The 15,852-nt window shown below is 41.8% G+C and overlaps 1 protein-coding gene and 1 pseudogene across 2 annotated transcripts in view; one reads left to right on the top strand and one right to left on the bottom strand.

The window, feature by feature from the left end:
• The window catches only part of Ppp3ca (protein phosphatase 3 catalytic subunit alpha), a 290,863-nt gene that overhangs the window by 12,180 nt on the left and 262,831 nt on the right, over positions 1–15,852 (bottom strand). For both annotated transcript variants that reach the window (XM_028857473.2, XM_028857476.2), the window contains exon 11: positions 3,866–3,950. In XM_028857473.2, the coding sequence (XP_028713306.1) occupies positions 3,866–3,950 (85 nt within the window). The remainder of the gene's footprint in view (positions 1–3,865; positions 3,951–15,852) is intronic.
• On the top strand, positions 11,916–13,149 carry LOC114683269 (annotated as a pseudogene).

Raw genomic sequence — 15,852 nt, 5'->3', positions numbered from 1 at the left:
CAGCTGATCTCACCAGTGGAGAGCTGTCTAAAAGTGTGTTAGAGAGTACACAGTTCCAGAAAAATGTGCTAAAAAACTTCCACCAGGATGAGTCTGTATGTTCACTCACTCCACGAGCTGGCCTTGGCTTGCAAAGTGCTGCTATCCATGGTCCAGGCCTACTCAAGCTCATACTAACACTATACAGTTACCCCCAAAGCCAAATTACCACCACTGCTGCCCTCCCAGTGCTTCTAATTCTGTTGCCTCTGCATGCTGTTCATTTTGAAGCAGGTCATATGTCCTATTTGTGATTGGCAGATCTCAGGCGACTTGCCTGCACATCTACTGCAAGGGGTCTCTCTCTCTCTCTCTCTCTCTCTCTCTCTCTCTCTCTCTCTCTCTCTCTCCACACACACACACACACACACACACACACACACACACACACACACACAGTTTTCTCACTAGCCAATCCAGTCATAATCATATATATATATATATCTAAGGCATGGGTTATAACATGCCTCTCATTCCATGATAACCATCCCAAGACTCCTCATTGCACATACAAAAAGATTGAACACTTCATCATGGTATTCAAGTATGCTGAGGATTTAGATTTGAGTTTCTTTTATTCGTTTATTTTCAGCCTCAGGTTTTACCAAATCACGGCACCTTCATGCCCTTTGCTACTAAGTGCTTTCATGTACCTACAATTCATCAAACCACATAAAAGTGGAAGAATCAATGCTATGGAATCCTATACGTCTCCAAGGTCTGGAAGGTTCCTCCAGGCCTATGACTGTTGCTATCTATGATGATGTCCTGTGAGACATGAACTGCTTCAAACCAGATTTCGGGCATTATTTACAATCATTCTGGCCTACATGGCTGAGTTAGTTCTGAGTAAGGCTCACATTGGTGCTGCCATTCCTTGAGGTGTGGATATATAGTACCTGTTATAAAGCAAGCCAACTCCAGCCCTATAAGCATGCTAGGTGGATTATTGTTAAATGTGTATAATATGGAGAACAATATCCAACATTTAGCCTGTACTGCAATGATTCCATCAGCACTGGACCTAGGCCCATGTGACTGCTCCTTATGATGTCTCCTAACTAGGTCATGATTTCTTCTTTGCAGAAATACCTTCACTGCTGGAGTCCTCCCTGCCAGAATCCAACCTATCCTTCACAGCCCTCTTCCACTGATAGCCTCTTTAAAGACAACCCACCTAGGAAATATAAAGGTTCCCTTCCATCCAGTGCCACAGTACAGCACCTGTTTATATATGCAGCACATGCTTTGTGGCTTTACATTAGCTTATATGTCTGTCATTCCATCTTCCCTGTGAGAATCGCCTAACTCACATTCCACTTCAAATTCAATGCTCGCATGGCCCACCAAACTAAACTCAGTTTGTGCTCCTGTGGATGTGATTCCTGTATCCTACACAAGGCCCACAGATGCTTTTAGAATGGACTACAAGAGAATGAACCTTGCTTTTGTTTCCTACTGACATGTGCAAATCTTAAGCCATTGGTCATCATTAGGTTTGAAGCAGCCCATGTCTTACAGGACATCATCATAGATAGCAACAGTCATGGGCCTGAACTTTCCAGACCTTGAAGACGCATAGGATTCCACAGCACTGACTCTTCTACTTTTATGTGGTTTGAGAACTCAAATAATAAAAACTTAATTTTTATATTGAGGCCTCTACTGTTTTGTTTTGTTTTGTTTTTCTCTATGGACTTTTATATGGAAACCCTTGGTGTTTTTATTTCTCTTCCTAGTGATTTCAGTTAGAAAACGAAGAGCATGGTTTGGCAAATCTAAAGATAACACATTTGCGAATGTTCATGATTGAAGTACCCACTCAACACAGGATTTTCACATAGTCATTTATCTCCACAGGTCATTTCTGTAGCCCCACAGGACTTCCTATTGGTCCACAGAACTGCTCAACCTGTTTCTGCTTAAGGATCTTTGCCTCTGATGTCTTCTTTGCCTTGAACTTTCTCATTCCATTTCTTCATGTAGGTGGTGTATATCTTCTCAGATGACTTCACTCATAATTCTCTTTTGCTCCCATTAAATGCCATATTGATATTGTGATAACCCTCTGTATTGCTTTATTATTGTCTTTGATGCATGCTTAGTTTTTACGGTTTGATGCTCTTTAGTCATTGCAGAAATGAGTGATTCCCGAGAGGTTAGGGGGAATGAAGGGTGGTAAGACTCAGAGTTTTGCTCACTAAGGTACAGGAGAGATGGTGCCCATTTCCACCATCAATGTCACTTTCTACAAGTGCTCTGGCTGCCTCAGAGTTGCTGCTGACTTGGGTTGTCCTTGTGAAATGATGGGGATGCTTCTCATTCTTCTCACGGGCCCCTACTTTCAGTATCAAGTCTCTTAGTGACTCTTTAGTGACTTTACCAAGAGTAGTAGAAATAGCAGGGAAAGAAACCAAGAAACAAGACAAGAAACAACTAAAAGCTGGGAGATAGCTCAGTGGATACAACATCTGCTGTGCACTTAAGAAGAATGGCGTTCAAATGACCAGAATCCACACAGAAGCCAGGCAGGCATGACAGCACTTGGGGGGTAGAGATGGGGCAAGCTGGCTAACTAGACGAGCTGGAATGAGTGAGCCTCATGTTCAGCAAGAGACCTTGCCTCAATAAATAAAGTAGGGAATGGTTGAATAAGACACTTGAGGCCAACTGTGGGAGCCCCTTTTCAGGTTTCCTAGTGGCTTTACCCAAGCAGGTCTGCATAGAGAGGATGATTGGACCATGAGCCTGAGTGCAGGTGTCTGAGATGTTCTGCACTTGGCTATGCTGTGGGGAGGTCTTCTGCTCCACCCCTTGGCATTTCTATAAATACCCTAGAGCAGAGACAGTTGGGGCCTGCTGGAATAGGTTCCAGGCACACTCTAAATCCTTCTATCTAATATTTCCTACTATTCTCACTCAAGAACACTCTGGGGTAATGTGGAGGTGGTGGGTAACCCCCACCCCCACCCCGTAGTCAACTTCAAGCTTTCAATAGAAGGGAGAGGGAGGGAAGAAGAGAGAGAAGGTTAGGAGGGAGAGGAAAAGGGATTGAGTGGGGAGAGAAAAGGAGGGATAAGGGAAGAGAAAGAGAGGGACAGATATGAATTATACCAGTCATTTTTCAAAAAATGAGCAGTGTATAACTCCTAAAGCATTTCTATGTATCCACATTCCTGTGTATAACCATGAATGGGCAGCATCCCTCATGGAAAAACAACACCCTATTTAAAAGAGGCCCTTGAAGAGAAATAGAGTTACCATGCATTATCTTGGAATAGATTATTAAAGTACAGTGCAGGGAAGTCTCTTCAATAAACTGTTTTCAAAACACATGCTTAATAACATCAATAGGATGATTCATGATCCACTGAACAGCAAACAAACTCCTATAGGGAACTAGGACAGGAGATGGCTTTTGTTCCTCATAATTAGGGCTCACAACAACAGCTTTATGCTTAATGTTCATTTCCTTGAAATACAGTGAAATGCACCCTATAAATTCATCATTCCCAAAAGCCAGACTGTAAACTAGAATTAGATCCTAATCACGTTCCTTGTGAAGTGTTTTAAATCCTCCAGCAAACAGAGGGATAAAAAAATGCACCATAATCCACTTACCCTTCCTTCATGGAAATCATTTAGTAGATGCAATGTAAGTAAAATGTGGATGAATTGACACTTTCCATTTAAAAAGAGAGAAACAGTTCAAGAAACACAGACCTTTCCTGGTGAAACATTTGAACTGTCCGTGTAAAGTATTAAGACAGCCACCATGTGATACACAGTAAAATTCCAAACAGAAAGGGAGGAAAGACAAGCCCACCTGAGAACTGAGAACACTCTGGCCATTTTGCCTATTGCTCGGATCTTGTTCCTGATGACCTCCTTCCTGGCTGCGGCCGTGGCTCCTGTATTTTAAAACAGAATTTAGCAGTCAGTGACTTTTTAATCTGCCCACAATTACTTTGCATCTGTACCAGGGTAACAGAACGTGCATGACTTTGGCTTTGTTTGGCTTTGTTTCCCTTTTGCTATCTTCGAATCGAATTCAGACACCTGAACCTTAGATCACTGACACCAAGATGTGATCCTCAAGACAAAGAGGAATTGTGGTGAATTCCCAGGGGTGGAGCCCAGGTGAGGAGACCACGGAGCAGAGAATGGGTAGGTTCTACTCCTTCTCTGGTTTTGAAGTTTCTCGTCTCTTCTTAGGTAGTGTTTTCTATTCTTCATCTCCAAACTGGAAGATTACCAGGCTCTCAAAAATTCTCCCTAGAACTGAACAGACTGGAAGCCCTGCCGACTCCATGATTTCTGAAGGAACATTTGTGTTATTTACTGGTCATAAACACTTCTTTCAACACTAGCCATTCTCACACCACAAGTTCTTCAAGGAAATGTAAAAAACGGAGTTGAATTTGTCAAGAGACAAAGGTACAAACGACAACAAAGACATATGAACGGGTCTAGTGTTGGAGAGATCGCTCACTGGTGAAGAGCACTTGCTTGCAGAGGGCCTGGGTTTGGTTCCCAGCACCCACATGTTGATTCAAAAACACCTGGAACTCCAGATTCACGGGATCTGATGACCTCTTCTGGCCTCTGTAGGTACCAGACACCCATAAGGTCCGATACATATATGCAGGCAAAGACTCATACATAAAGCAATATAATAATTGTAAGTGATGCATGGGTCTATCCAAGTGTGTTTTACAACTTCTAGAATTTTCTAAATGAATAAAAACAAATCTGCTTAAGCAACTGCCAACACAAGCATTGTCTTTTAAAAGTATTTTCTAATTCTGTATGATTTTTAATAAATCTATTTTATTTGTTAATTCTCAAAATGTACAAAACACAGAAGAATACTTTTCTTGTTAAGATTTGTGTGTGTGTGTGTGTGTGTGTGTGTGTGTGTGTGTGTGTGTTTTATTGGGGATCGAATGTAGGCCCCAGTGAATGCTATGTATGCCCTGAGATACATCCCCAAACCTTCTTACTTAAAAAAAAAAAGTTTAAAAAAATAGTAAAAGATATCTGTGATGGTTAATACTGTCAACATGACTAGCAGTGCCTAGGAGGTGATCAAAGCACATTCTTTGGCGTTATCTGTGAGGGAACTTCCAGGTTAATGTGGGTGACATCATCCTATAAGCATGGAGAAGATAAAAGGGAAGTGAGAAAACCAGCTAATGCTGGCATTGCGGCTCTCTCCTTCTGTAGGCTGTTCTACCCACCAGGCCCCCTCTGCCGCCACCAACCAAAATGTCCGAAATCCTGAGCCCAAACTGTCCCTTAAATTGTCTGAAACCATGAGGCCAAACTGGCCCTTAAGTTGTTCTCTCAGAAATGTTTTCATATGAGTTTACAGGAAGTCAAAAGCAATTTTTAAAAATTCTATTGTGTCATATACAAATTTTGCGCACACACACACACACACACACACACACACACACACACACACACTCACAATTAAACTTCTCCCAACCCCTGGTAAGATCAGGGAGTATTCTTAATTTGAAAGAACAATTTAAGCCCCTAAGATATGCGGAGACCAGAATATATAGGTGATATGGGAAATATATTTTTCTCTCTTAATCCATAATAAGAATAAGCTTTTTGAAGGAAATACTTCTGCTTGTGAACATAATTTGGAATTATTTTCATTGTTTGTTAAGAGCCAAGCAAGTGCCCACTCCCCTAACATTTCTGCAAGAAGAAAAACTGTGACAACAAGGACAGTTTTTGAAATGGCTGGGTAAAAGCCATTTTTCTAAAATAAAAATAAAAATAAAGCGAGAACAGAATGAGCCTTCTTCTATGTGATTAATCTTCAGAGGTGACGCTTATGCACATTCACATCATAGACACACGGCATCCCCAGGAGATGGGTGCCAGCCAGTGGCATCATTCCACCGTCCCTCTGACCTGAGAGCAGTCCACATGTTTGTCTATTTCTCTCTCTCCTGGGGCGTCCACACCATGGTAGTTACTCCCTTACATCAATCGACAGGGCTTGCTATTTCCAGCTATTCTGCCTGTCACTGGAGGGAGTGAGTTCAGATTCCTGTGGAAGGAAACTCTGCTCCAGTGCAATCTGTGGCCATCAAGAGCTGTGCGATTCCATTCACTAAGATTTCGTTGAGTTTTTATCTACGTGCCTGAACACCAGAGAAGAAAACAGTGTATCGTTCCTGCCTCAAACCTTTTTTTGAGATTCTAGTAGTATTTGTAGTTCAGACTTTTCTGCACGTGAAATTTTGTTCTAGACATCAAATAGGAGACTGAACTCACTGTGTTTGGATCATAGATAATGACTGAGACTACTAAAGGGCCTGCCTTCCTTTTCTCAGTTTCCTTCCCCCTCCCTCCCTCCCTCCCTCCCTCCCTCCCTCCCTCCCCCCTCCCCCCTCCCTCCCTTCTTTTAAGTCCTAAGTGGGGTGGAACTGTCTCTGTAGATGACTTTCTACCTGCTCCATCAGCTCTTCACTTCCGTTCCAATTTCCGTCTAACAGCTATTCCTTCTTTGTTTTAATATTTCCTCCCCACTGCCGAACAGTCATCCCAGAGGTCATGATGTGCTGGGCAAGGAGAAAGACTGGCCCTTTCCAGCACACGATCCGGCCAGATCCTGAAGGCAATCCACTGACACACAGAACGGAAAGTGTGAGCACACTCCAACACAGGTGACTATATTTAGAAATGCAGACAAGAAAAGCAGGGGGGCGTGGTCAAGAGTCCAGAACTAAAACTGCACATCTTTCAGAGAAGGGTCAAACATAAAATCCAACAAGCGAGAAATAGAGACGAGTGATCTCACAGAAAAATCTCCAACAAAGGACTTGTGAAAACCATAACCGGAACCACGGAAAGCAAGACTCTAAGCAGGAGAAGGAGGGAGATGAATCACGTAGAACCATGCTTCTCAGCTCACTGAGCGCTGACCTGCAGAAGAATGCCTAGTACTAATCTTCACATGTGAACTGAGCACTCTGGCAATCACAATCAATATGCTACTGCTTACATTTTCACACCTAATGAATTACTGTACACAATGTAACACATATTCTATCACATATACATAGTCATATCTCCCAACAAATGGTGACTACAGGATTTTTTTGTTGTTGTTTTGGTTTTTTCGAAACAGGGCTTCTCTGTGTAGCTTTGCATCTTTCCTGGAACTCATTCTGTAGCCCAGGCTGGCCTTGAACTCACAGAGATCCTCCTGGCTCTGCCTTCCAAGTGCTGGGATTAAAGGCGTGCGCCATCACTGCCTGGTCAGAATTTTCTTAATGAAAAGTTCTCTTTAGAAATTCTTCAATAATGAAGTTATAAGTTTTATCATCCTATTCATAAAACTAGAATAATTACTCAAAAATTCAGTAAGTTTACTATAAACTTTAAGAAGAGACAGTGAGACTACATTTATTCCCTCTGCCCCTAAGACACGGTATTATGTTGTAGCTCAGCCTGGCCTCAAGCTGCATCCCAGGCTGGTCTAAAGCTCATGACAACCCTCCTTTCTCAGCTACAAAGGTTCTGTTAGTGCAAGCTATCACATCTGTCAAGACTCATCTTCTCAGATTTTCTCCTAGGGATAACCTTCAATATTTTTAAATACTCAAAGTCTCAAACTCATATTGTACAATCACAACTTAGAAACCATAAAATACCAAAATAGACTAGTGGACACAAATGGCATGGCCCCTCATCAAACTCGATGGAAGTTAAACCACAGCAGGGTCGGTGCCATGTGCATGCCCTTCTACTTAGTTTTGCTCTCCCAGTTTGCCATAATTTCTGGAGATTTTTAATCTCTGTTTTGAAAATGCACATTCCAGTACAAGTTGTCTCAATCCATAATGTGGCAGAAAAGTCAGGAAAATAAATGTGTGTGTTCCAGATTTTTTTACTTGCCACATGCAAATGTACTATCATTTTAACCTCCTTGGTACGACCTTGCCTCAGTTACGGTAACATGCTATGATTTTATTAGGTAAGAGAGATACATAAAGCACGTTTTACATAAAAACTGCGGTACTTTTCATTGAAAAGAATACAATCTCTTATTTTAATTCAGAAATCCCAAACTGAAAGGTATTATTATTTCATACGGTAAGAAAATAGTAATTTCAAAGTAAAATTTAACTTTGTTTGCATTCTAATAATTATCACATTTTTTTAATTGCTTGTTTTTTCAACTTTGAAGTTCTGATATTCTTCTAGGCCTAGGGCATTATTCTATCATTTCTGGAATCAAGCAACCTCATACTTTATTTTCCTCAAACCTGGGAGGCCAATATGCAGATCAAGGGAATCTAAAGATTTCCTCCTCCTGTGTCCTTCCTGCCCTTCATGGTACCCTTCCCCACCCCCTCTTGCCCCCATGCCTTCCCAGGAAAAGTATCTGTGTCAATTGGCTTGCTGAGTAAGTGTCACGGCCTCACACAGGGTGGATTTCAGCCTGAAATGATGCTGTAGACGGCACTACAGGAGTGCGGGGAGGGCTGGAATCAAGAGGCCCCAACCACACTGAGTCCCTTCCATGTAGGAGGTGCTGGCCTTCTGACCCAGTTCACAGTTACCATGGAGGAGCGTCTGCTATCTCTGTAAGTCCCGGTAAGCTGAATTAAAGATAGACAGACAGGGCTATTTGGAATATAGTTTTCCATCCAAAGCACTCACTCACTTGTGCCTGTCCTGACAGCCTGCTGTGCTTAACACCAGAAGGATGAATCAGGCATGGCCTCTTGTGGGAGATCCTGGGAAGCCCTAGCACAGACAGGGACAAACAGTGTGCTGGAGCTGACAGAGGCTGGCCTGCCTGAGGACACTGAATGCAGCTCTTAGCTCTGTCTCCAGATTTCAAAGCAGCACCTCAAAAGCAGCCACGAGGGTCAATTCATACTGTGGCAACCTGCAAGTGATACAAACTGAGGTCTTCTTCTCCTCTGAAGGACAGGTTGTTAAACATTTTACAGCACATCACTGTTAAACATTTTACAGCACATCACAAAATGGTGATATTTAATAGTTGAAAGTAACTGCTGGAAGATCTTGAAGCATCTTAGTGAAGGGTAAATAAGCAGGGAAAACAGGAAGAAAGAACATTTCCCACAGAGAGCTTTCAAGCGTGTGCATTACAGCTACTTAAGCATGCTCAGATAATGGCTGTGTCTAGACATCCAGCATGAATGCAGTGTAGATACATTGGGCAATAGTCAAGTTGGGTGAGAAGAAAAGTAGGCAAGGCCTGATACTAAACTGAGAAGGACCCAGCAACAGAGTTCTGTAGATAGCAATGTTAGGGACTATCACAGAAGGAATAGAGATGGTACTGAGGAAGGAAACGAATAATTGTGACGTTTAAGACGTTGTCTTAAAAGTGAAATCGAACAGATCCTAAGTGGGTTAAGCATCATTTTACAACGGCAAGAAATGAAGTTTATTAGCTATGTGGAAACTTCATAGTCATGATGGATCACTACCTGTATAAACTATTGGCTGTAGAAAACAAGTGATGGACACATTGCTGTAGGCCATACATTTCTTTCAAACTTCCCCATAGCTTTGAAATGTTTTGTAATAAAAGGTGGAAAAAATGAATCATGCTTGGAAGGAAGTTGGTTCTGAGAGAAAAGTGACAGAACACCTTTGGGAGCAGTAGTACTTATGTCAGACCCTTCTTCCTATGACACGGGGATGTAGGAGCTAGCTGAAAAAAGGCAGTGAAGGGTGGTTTCCCCTGGTATTGCATTCTATACCTTCTACTCTTAACACACGTAGCAGAAAACTGAATTGAGAAGACGTTGTCTTAAAAGTGAAATCGAACAGATCCTAAGTGGGTTAAGCATCATTTTACAACGGCAAGAAATGAAGTTTATTAGCTATGTGGAAACTTCATAGTCATCTTTGTAAAGGGGAATATTTTCATATTAGCCTTTAGGGGTTGAATTCAGCCTATAAACATTTTTTATAGGGCTGGAGAAATAAATAGTATTACTATAGGGCCAGAGAGATAGATCAATGGTTAAGAGCACACACTGCATTTCTACAGGAACTGAGCTCAGCTGTCAAGCTTCCTGTAACTCTAGCTGCAGGTTACTCAATACCCTCTTCTGGTCTTTTTTGGTACCTGCACACACACACACACACACACACACACACACACACACACACACGTGCACACATATACATACACACTTAAAAATAAAATAAGATTAGTTAGTTTTAATTTAATTTTCAACCGAAAATCTATGAGAACATCTCCACTGCTTCATCTACTGGTCTTACATCTTTTCTGGTATTTAGGTTTTCTTTCTTAAAAGATCTTGAAATAATTCAGCTGTGTTCATAATAATGAGTATTTGAGAAATGTCACACAGAACATGTACTCACAGAATCATCACAAACTTCTTTAAAGGGTGGGCGTGCTTTAAAGCTCATCATTTGCTGGTAGGCTTCACATCTCTTTAAATCTTTAATTCATACTCAAAGACGACATTATATATTTAATCCCTATCACTTTTCCAGGTTTGTTAAATCAACCAATTCATCATGTTGGGAAACCATACTATCTGAAAATACTATCCTATCATGGACTACTGTCAGTCTATTTGTAATCAGAATTTAGATTTTACTTTTGCCAGAGAGACAGATAACTGAATCTGAATGAGGCTACTTATGGGGTGAAACATAAGGAGTTAAAATATGAAGTATCTCAACTGCTAAATTAAAACAGAAATAGCTACTTTTATCTACAGTTAATACCTCTGCAATAAAAGCTACAGTGTGAAAGAGAGCATGACACCAGATGCATCTAAAAGCCTAACATAATTGGTCTTTACAGTTATTTACAGATGATGGTGGCATTTATGAGTATGTAGGTGCCTCATTTGGGAGAATACATGTCCCAAATTTGTGGTAAGCCTTCCCTAAACCTTATCTTCCTTGTTTTTTCATTCTTGAACTAGCTTAAGAGCAGCAAATGTGAGCTTCCACATTAGAAAGGACTGCCAGGCTTTCCAGAAGTTACTGTAATATCTCCTTGTTTCCTCATCTTCCTATAGCACTGGGATCCAGAATCCTGGGCTTTGGGAGGGAACCAGAGTGCTGTGCAATTGTCCTTATTCTGGGCTTCAAAACTGCAGCCCCAAAATAATATCCCCATTGACCACCATCCTCCCCTCCAAGGTTAAATAGTTGTGAAAACCATATTATAAGTATAATCACTTCAAAATGACATGACTACATCACTGTTGCCAGTGGCATATTTTATCCACTTAAAGAAAAATCCATGAACAAGATCTTTGTTGCTATTTATGCACCTTATTGTTTTCTATCTTTGAAGCTGCATTTCCATTTCAACTTATTTTAGTGCATTATAGACTTAAACTTTAGTGTGTGTGTGTGTGTGTGTGTGTGTGTGTGTATTTAAAGGTTTTCAATTTTCTGAGACAGCAGGTCCTAAATGTTCAAAAATTCTTTCAGACTATCAATCACAACTATAATTACTTCATAATTCAGCTGAACAGCACAAACACATGATGTTTATGAATGTTAACTATGCATAGAAATAAATTTGATGAGAATTAATCTCTGAATAAGGACAGGAAGGCAGTGACACTGTTTTAAGAGGCTTCTTTCGTGTTCCCAGTGACGGGGTCCAGGAAGACCAGTCATTAGAATGGGAAAAGGCAATGGAGAAAGGAGGTGAGCAGCAGCGGCGTGGGGCCTGTGTGCAGGTGTTCCCCTGCGCCATGCCTTAGAGCAATGGCTGCTCTCGCTGCTCTCCCTTTGGCGTCAGGACGAGTCCCGTGGGGAGATCTTTCTCATCTTGCTCGGCTGCGGGAAATCGGGCTGAAGTGACTGAATCCCGGATGGAGAGAGAAAAGGAACAGTTCCATAAACTCTTTATTGGTGGCTTAAACTTTGAAACCACAGAAGAAAGTTTGAGAAACTACTATGAGCAATGGGAAAAGCTCACAGACTGAGTGGTTATGAGAGATCCTGCAAGCAAGAGATCAAGAGGATTTGGTTTTGTAACTTTCTCCTCCATGGCCGAGGTTGATGCTGCCATGGCGGCAAGGCCTCATTTCATTGATGGCAGGGTAGTTGAGCCAAAACATGCTGTAGCAAGAGAGGAGTCTGGAAAACCAGGTGCCCATGTGACTGTGAAGAAGCTGTTTATTGGTGGAATTAAAGAAGATACTGAGGAACACCACCTTAGAGAATATTTCGAAGAATATGGAAAAATTGATACTATTGAAATAATTACCGATAGGCAGTCTGGGAAGAAAAGAGGCTTTGGCTTTGCTAGTTTTGATGACCATGATCCTGTGGATAGAATTGTATTGCAAAAATACCACACCATCAATGGTCACAATGCAGAAGTTAGAAAGGCATTGTCTAGACAAGAAATACGGGAAGTCCAAAGTTCAAGGAGTGGAAGAGGAGGAAATTTTGGTTTCAGGGATTCTCGTGGTGGCAGCAGCAATTTTGGACCAGGACCAGGAAGCAACTTTAGAGGGGGATCTGATGGATATGGAAATGGACGTGGATTTGGGGATGGCTATAATGGGTATGGAGGAGGACCTGAAGGTGGCAATTTTGGAGGATATGGTGGTGGAGGACCTGGATATGGCAACCAGAGTGGGGACTACGGAGGTGGTTATGACAACTATGGAGGAGGAAATTATGGAAGTGGACATTACAATGATTTTTTGAAATTATAACCAGCAACCTTCTAACTATGGCCCAACGAAGAGTGGAAACTTTGATGGTAGCAGGAACATGGGAGGACCATATGGTGGAGGAAACTATGGTCCTGGAGGAAGTGGAGGCTATGGTGGGAGGAGCCGATACTGAGCTTCTTCCTACTTACCATGGGCTTCACTGTATAAATAGGAGAGGATGAGAGCCCAGAGGTAACAGAACAGCTTTGGGTTATCGAAATAAACATGTTAAGGAAACTCTTATCTCAGTCATACATAAATATGCATTGATATGGCAGAAGACACCAGAGCAGATGCAGAGAGCCATTTTGTGAATGGATTGGATTATTTAATAACATTACCTTACTGTGGAGGAAGGATTGTAAAAAAAGGCCTTTGAGACAGTTTCTTAGCTTTTTAATTGTTGTTTCTTTCTAGTGGTCTTTGTAAGAGTGTAGAAGCATTCCTTCTTTGATAATGTTAAATTTGTAAGTTCCAGGTGACATGTGAAACCTTTTTTAGGATTTTTCTCAAAAGTTTTGAAAAGCTATTAGCCAGGATCATGGTGTAATAAGACAACGTTTTTCCTTTAAACATTTAAGTGCATGTGTAGAGTTAAGCTGTTGTACATTTATGATTTAATAACATATTTCTAAAGGAGAAAGAGGTGGCAAGCTGCCTTGAGGCCTCTAGGCTCCAGGTCAGGCATGTTCTCATGCTGACTGCTTTTTGGGCAGAAGATATAAAGATGGGGGTCCCTTTCAAGTCTCCTTGAAATGTCTTTGGTGATGCAGGCAGAACTCATACTCCAGCCTGCGGACTGTTCTAGTAACAGCTAGGTTACTCTCAGTCTCTGCAGTGAGTGCCATTGGAAGCTCTGTCCTTGACAAGTGGTAGTTCAGGATCCGTACAGCTGCCACCCACACAGGGTCAATGCTTGTTAAACCAATTTTTAAAAGACAGCTAGATTCGTCCAAGCATAAATTAGGTTTCTCCTTTGTATTTAAACTCTACTATGTAACCACCCACAGCTAGAGCCTAATGCTTACTGACTCTAAGCCACATATTCTGTACTTTCTCCATAAGTTTAGTGACCTAACAAAAATCTTGTGAGGTAACAGGTAATAATGGTATGGTATTTGGCATAAAGCTACTCTAACATGCTTTTTTGCAAGCCCCAGAATATCTTTTAAAATATAAATGGAAAAAAATACAAATCCCTTTTGGTGCACAACAGATTTTAAGGAAGGACAGGAGACCCTTCCTGTCAGCCTACCTGGTCACAAAACGTCAGTGAATTCTTTGCGTTGGAAGCCTTAGAAGGGTGTGTGCCTGATGACTGCCGCTAGCCGGTCACTTCCTACTTAGTGAAAAGTCCTTCATTTACAAACTCTAATTTGATTCCATGTACACTTTCTAAGATGCATTTTCAATCAGCACAGTGATTCCTAAGCAGAACTGCAGAAATGGACCCCATTTGTAATTCTCACTGGAGTGAAAATTAAAGATTTTAGAAACCATCTATAAAAATTTCAAGGAATGGCCACATAACCCATGTGTGCCTTACCAAGGGCATTTAAGTTTCTCTGCTTATCAATGGAGAAACTCAGAGCTGGCCAGGATCTACTTGGGGCAAGCCCATTGTCAATACAAACAAATAAAAAACAAAATATTACTTTCTTAAACTGGTAACAGAAAATTTAAAAAATATGCCTGGTAGGCTAAGAATAAAATAATTAGCATGGCTAGGTATCCCTCAAGGAAGTGTGGCCATATGTGGAGATGTAATGGCTTTAACAGGCCTTTATTATGGATCTGATGAGGCAATGCATACTGCCCTGCTAAGTGTTTATTATCATCTGACACAAAATGGGAAAATACAGTTTCAGTTGAGGGACTGTTCAGGCCAGACTGTCCTGTGGCCATGTCTCTGAGGAACTGCTTTGATCGTTGATTGACATGGGAAGGCTCATTCCAATATGGCAGTGTTATTCCTTGGTGAATTATCCTTAGTTGAGTAATAATGCTGGTATCAGAGACAGACAGACAGACAGAGACAGAGAGACACACAGAGAGAAACAGAGAGACAGAGATCTATACACACACACCCTCCTTCAGTGGTGGACTGTGACCAGGAAGTGTAAGTCAAATAAACTATTTCCTCTCCAAGTTGTTATTGGTCATGGTATTTGTCATAGCATGAGGAAAGCAAACTAGCACCTGTGCTGAGTACTGTGAGAAAGCATGTCGGCAAACACAGTGATGTGCTAGGTTTGTCCCACGCATTATTGTATAGGTAGAAAGTTGAGTGTCACATGACAACATACACACCATATGTAAAGGTGAGGAAAGAAATGGATCTTTCCCACTGGACAGAGAATGATCCAGGCACAGTGGCATGTGCCGAGCTCATTTGAAACAAGCCTATTTAAAAATCTTCCGATGGCTCGTGACCCAGGCAAGGTGTTTTGTCAGTAAAGAGGACAGACCATAAGGCTTAGCTTCCCCTCACTCGCCCCCAGAAAACACAGCAGGGGAAAGGAGCTCTGGAATGGGCTCCCATCAGTGGATAGTGGCAATTCCAAGAGGAGTCAAGGCGAGCACTGGAAATGTTCCGGGAGTGCTGTGCCGGAGCCAGTGACCTGACTGTGAAACTCCAGATGATCCATTAACTGACTCAGCCATTCCTTCAAATGAACTGGCAAGCAAGAGACAGTGCAGCCCGCTGGTAAAGACCTTGTGCCCTGGAATAAAAGACCTGGCTGAAGCCCTTGCCTGCACACTGACCACTCGTCTATTTTAGGGAGGCTTATGAAGCCTCATTATGCTTCTTTTCGGGATTTATACAGTGGTGTTCGACAGGCCCTTCCTGCATCATTTCATATACCACTCAGAACGACTATATGGAGGTGGTTCTGCTCATCTCCATTTGAAGGGGACACTTGCAAAGCTGGAGAGACACGACACAGCTAGGGTTCATTATAGTAGTAAGTTGTTGATCCACTTCAGTTGAAGGACCAGCCCTCTGTGTGTGTGTGTGTGTGTGTGTGTGTTCTTCCTCCTATATTCTGGAGACTTAATTCACTCACAACAG

This window comes from Peromyscus leucopus, chromosome 6 (assembly GCF_004664715.2).
Source record: "Peromyscus leucopus breed LL Stock chromosome 6, UCI_PerLeu_2.1, whole genome shotgun sequence".
In the NCBI taxonomy this organism is placed as follows: Eukaryota; Metazoa; Chordata; class Mammalia; order Rodentia; family Cricetidae; genus Peromyscus; species Peromyscus leucopus.
Note: the sequence above shows the minus strand (reverse complement) of the source record. Positions and strands in the feature narration are given on the sequence as shown.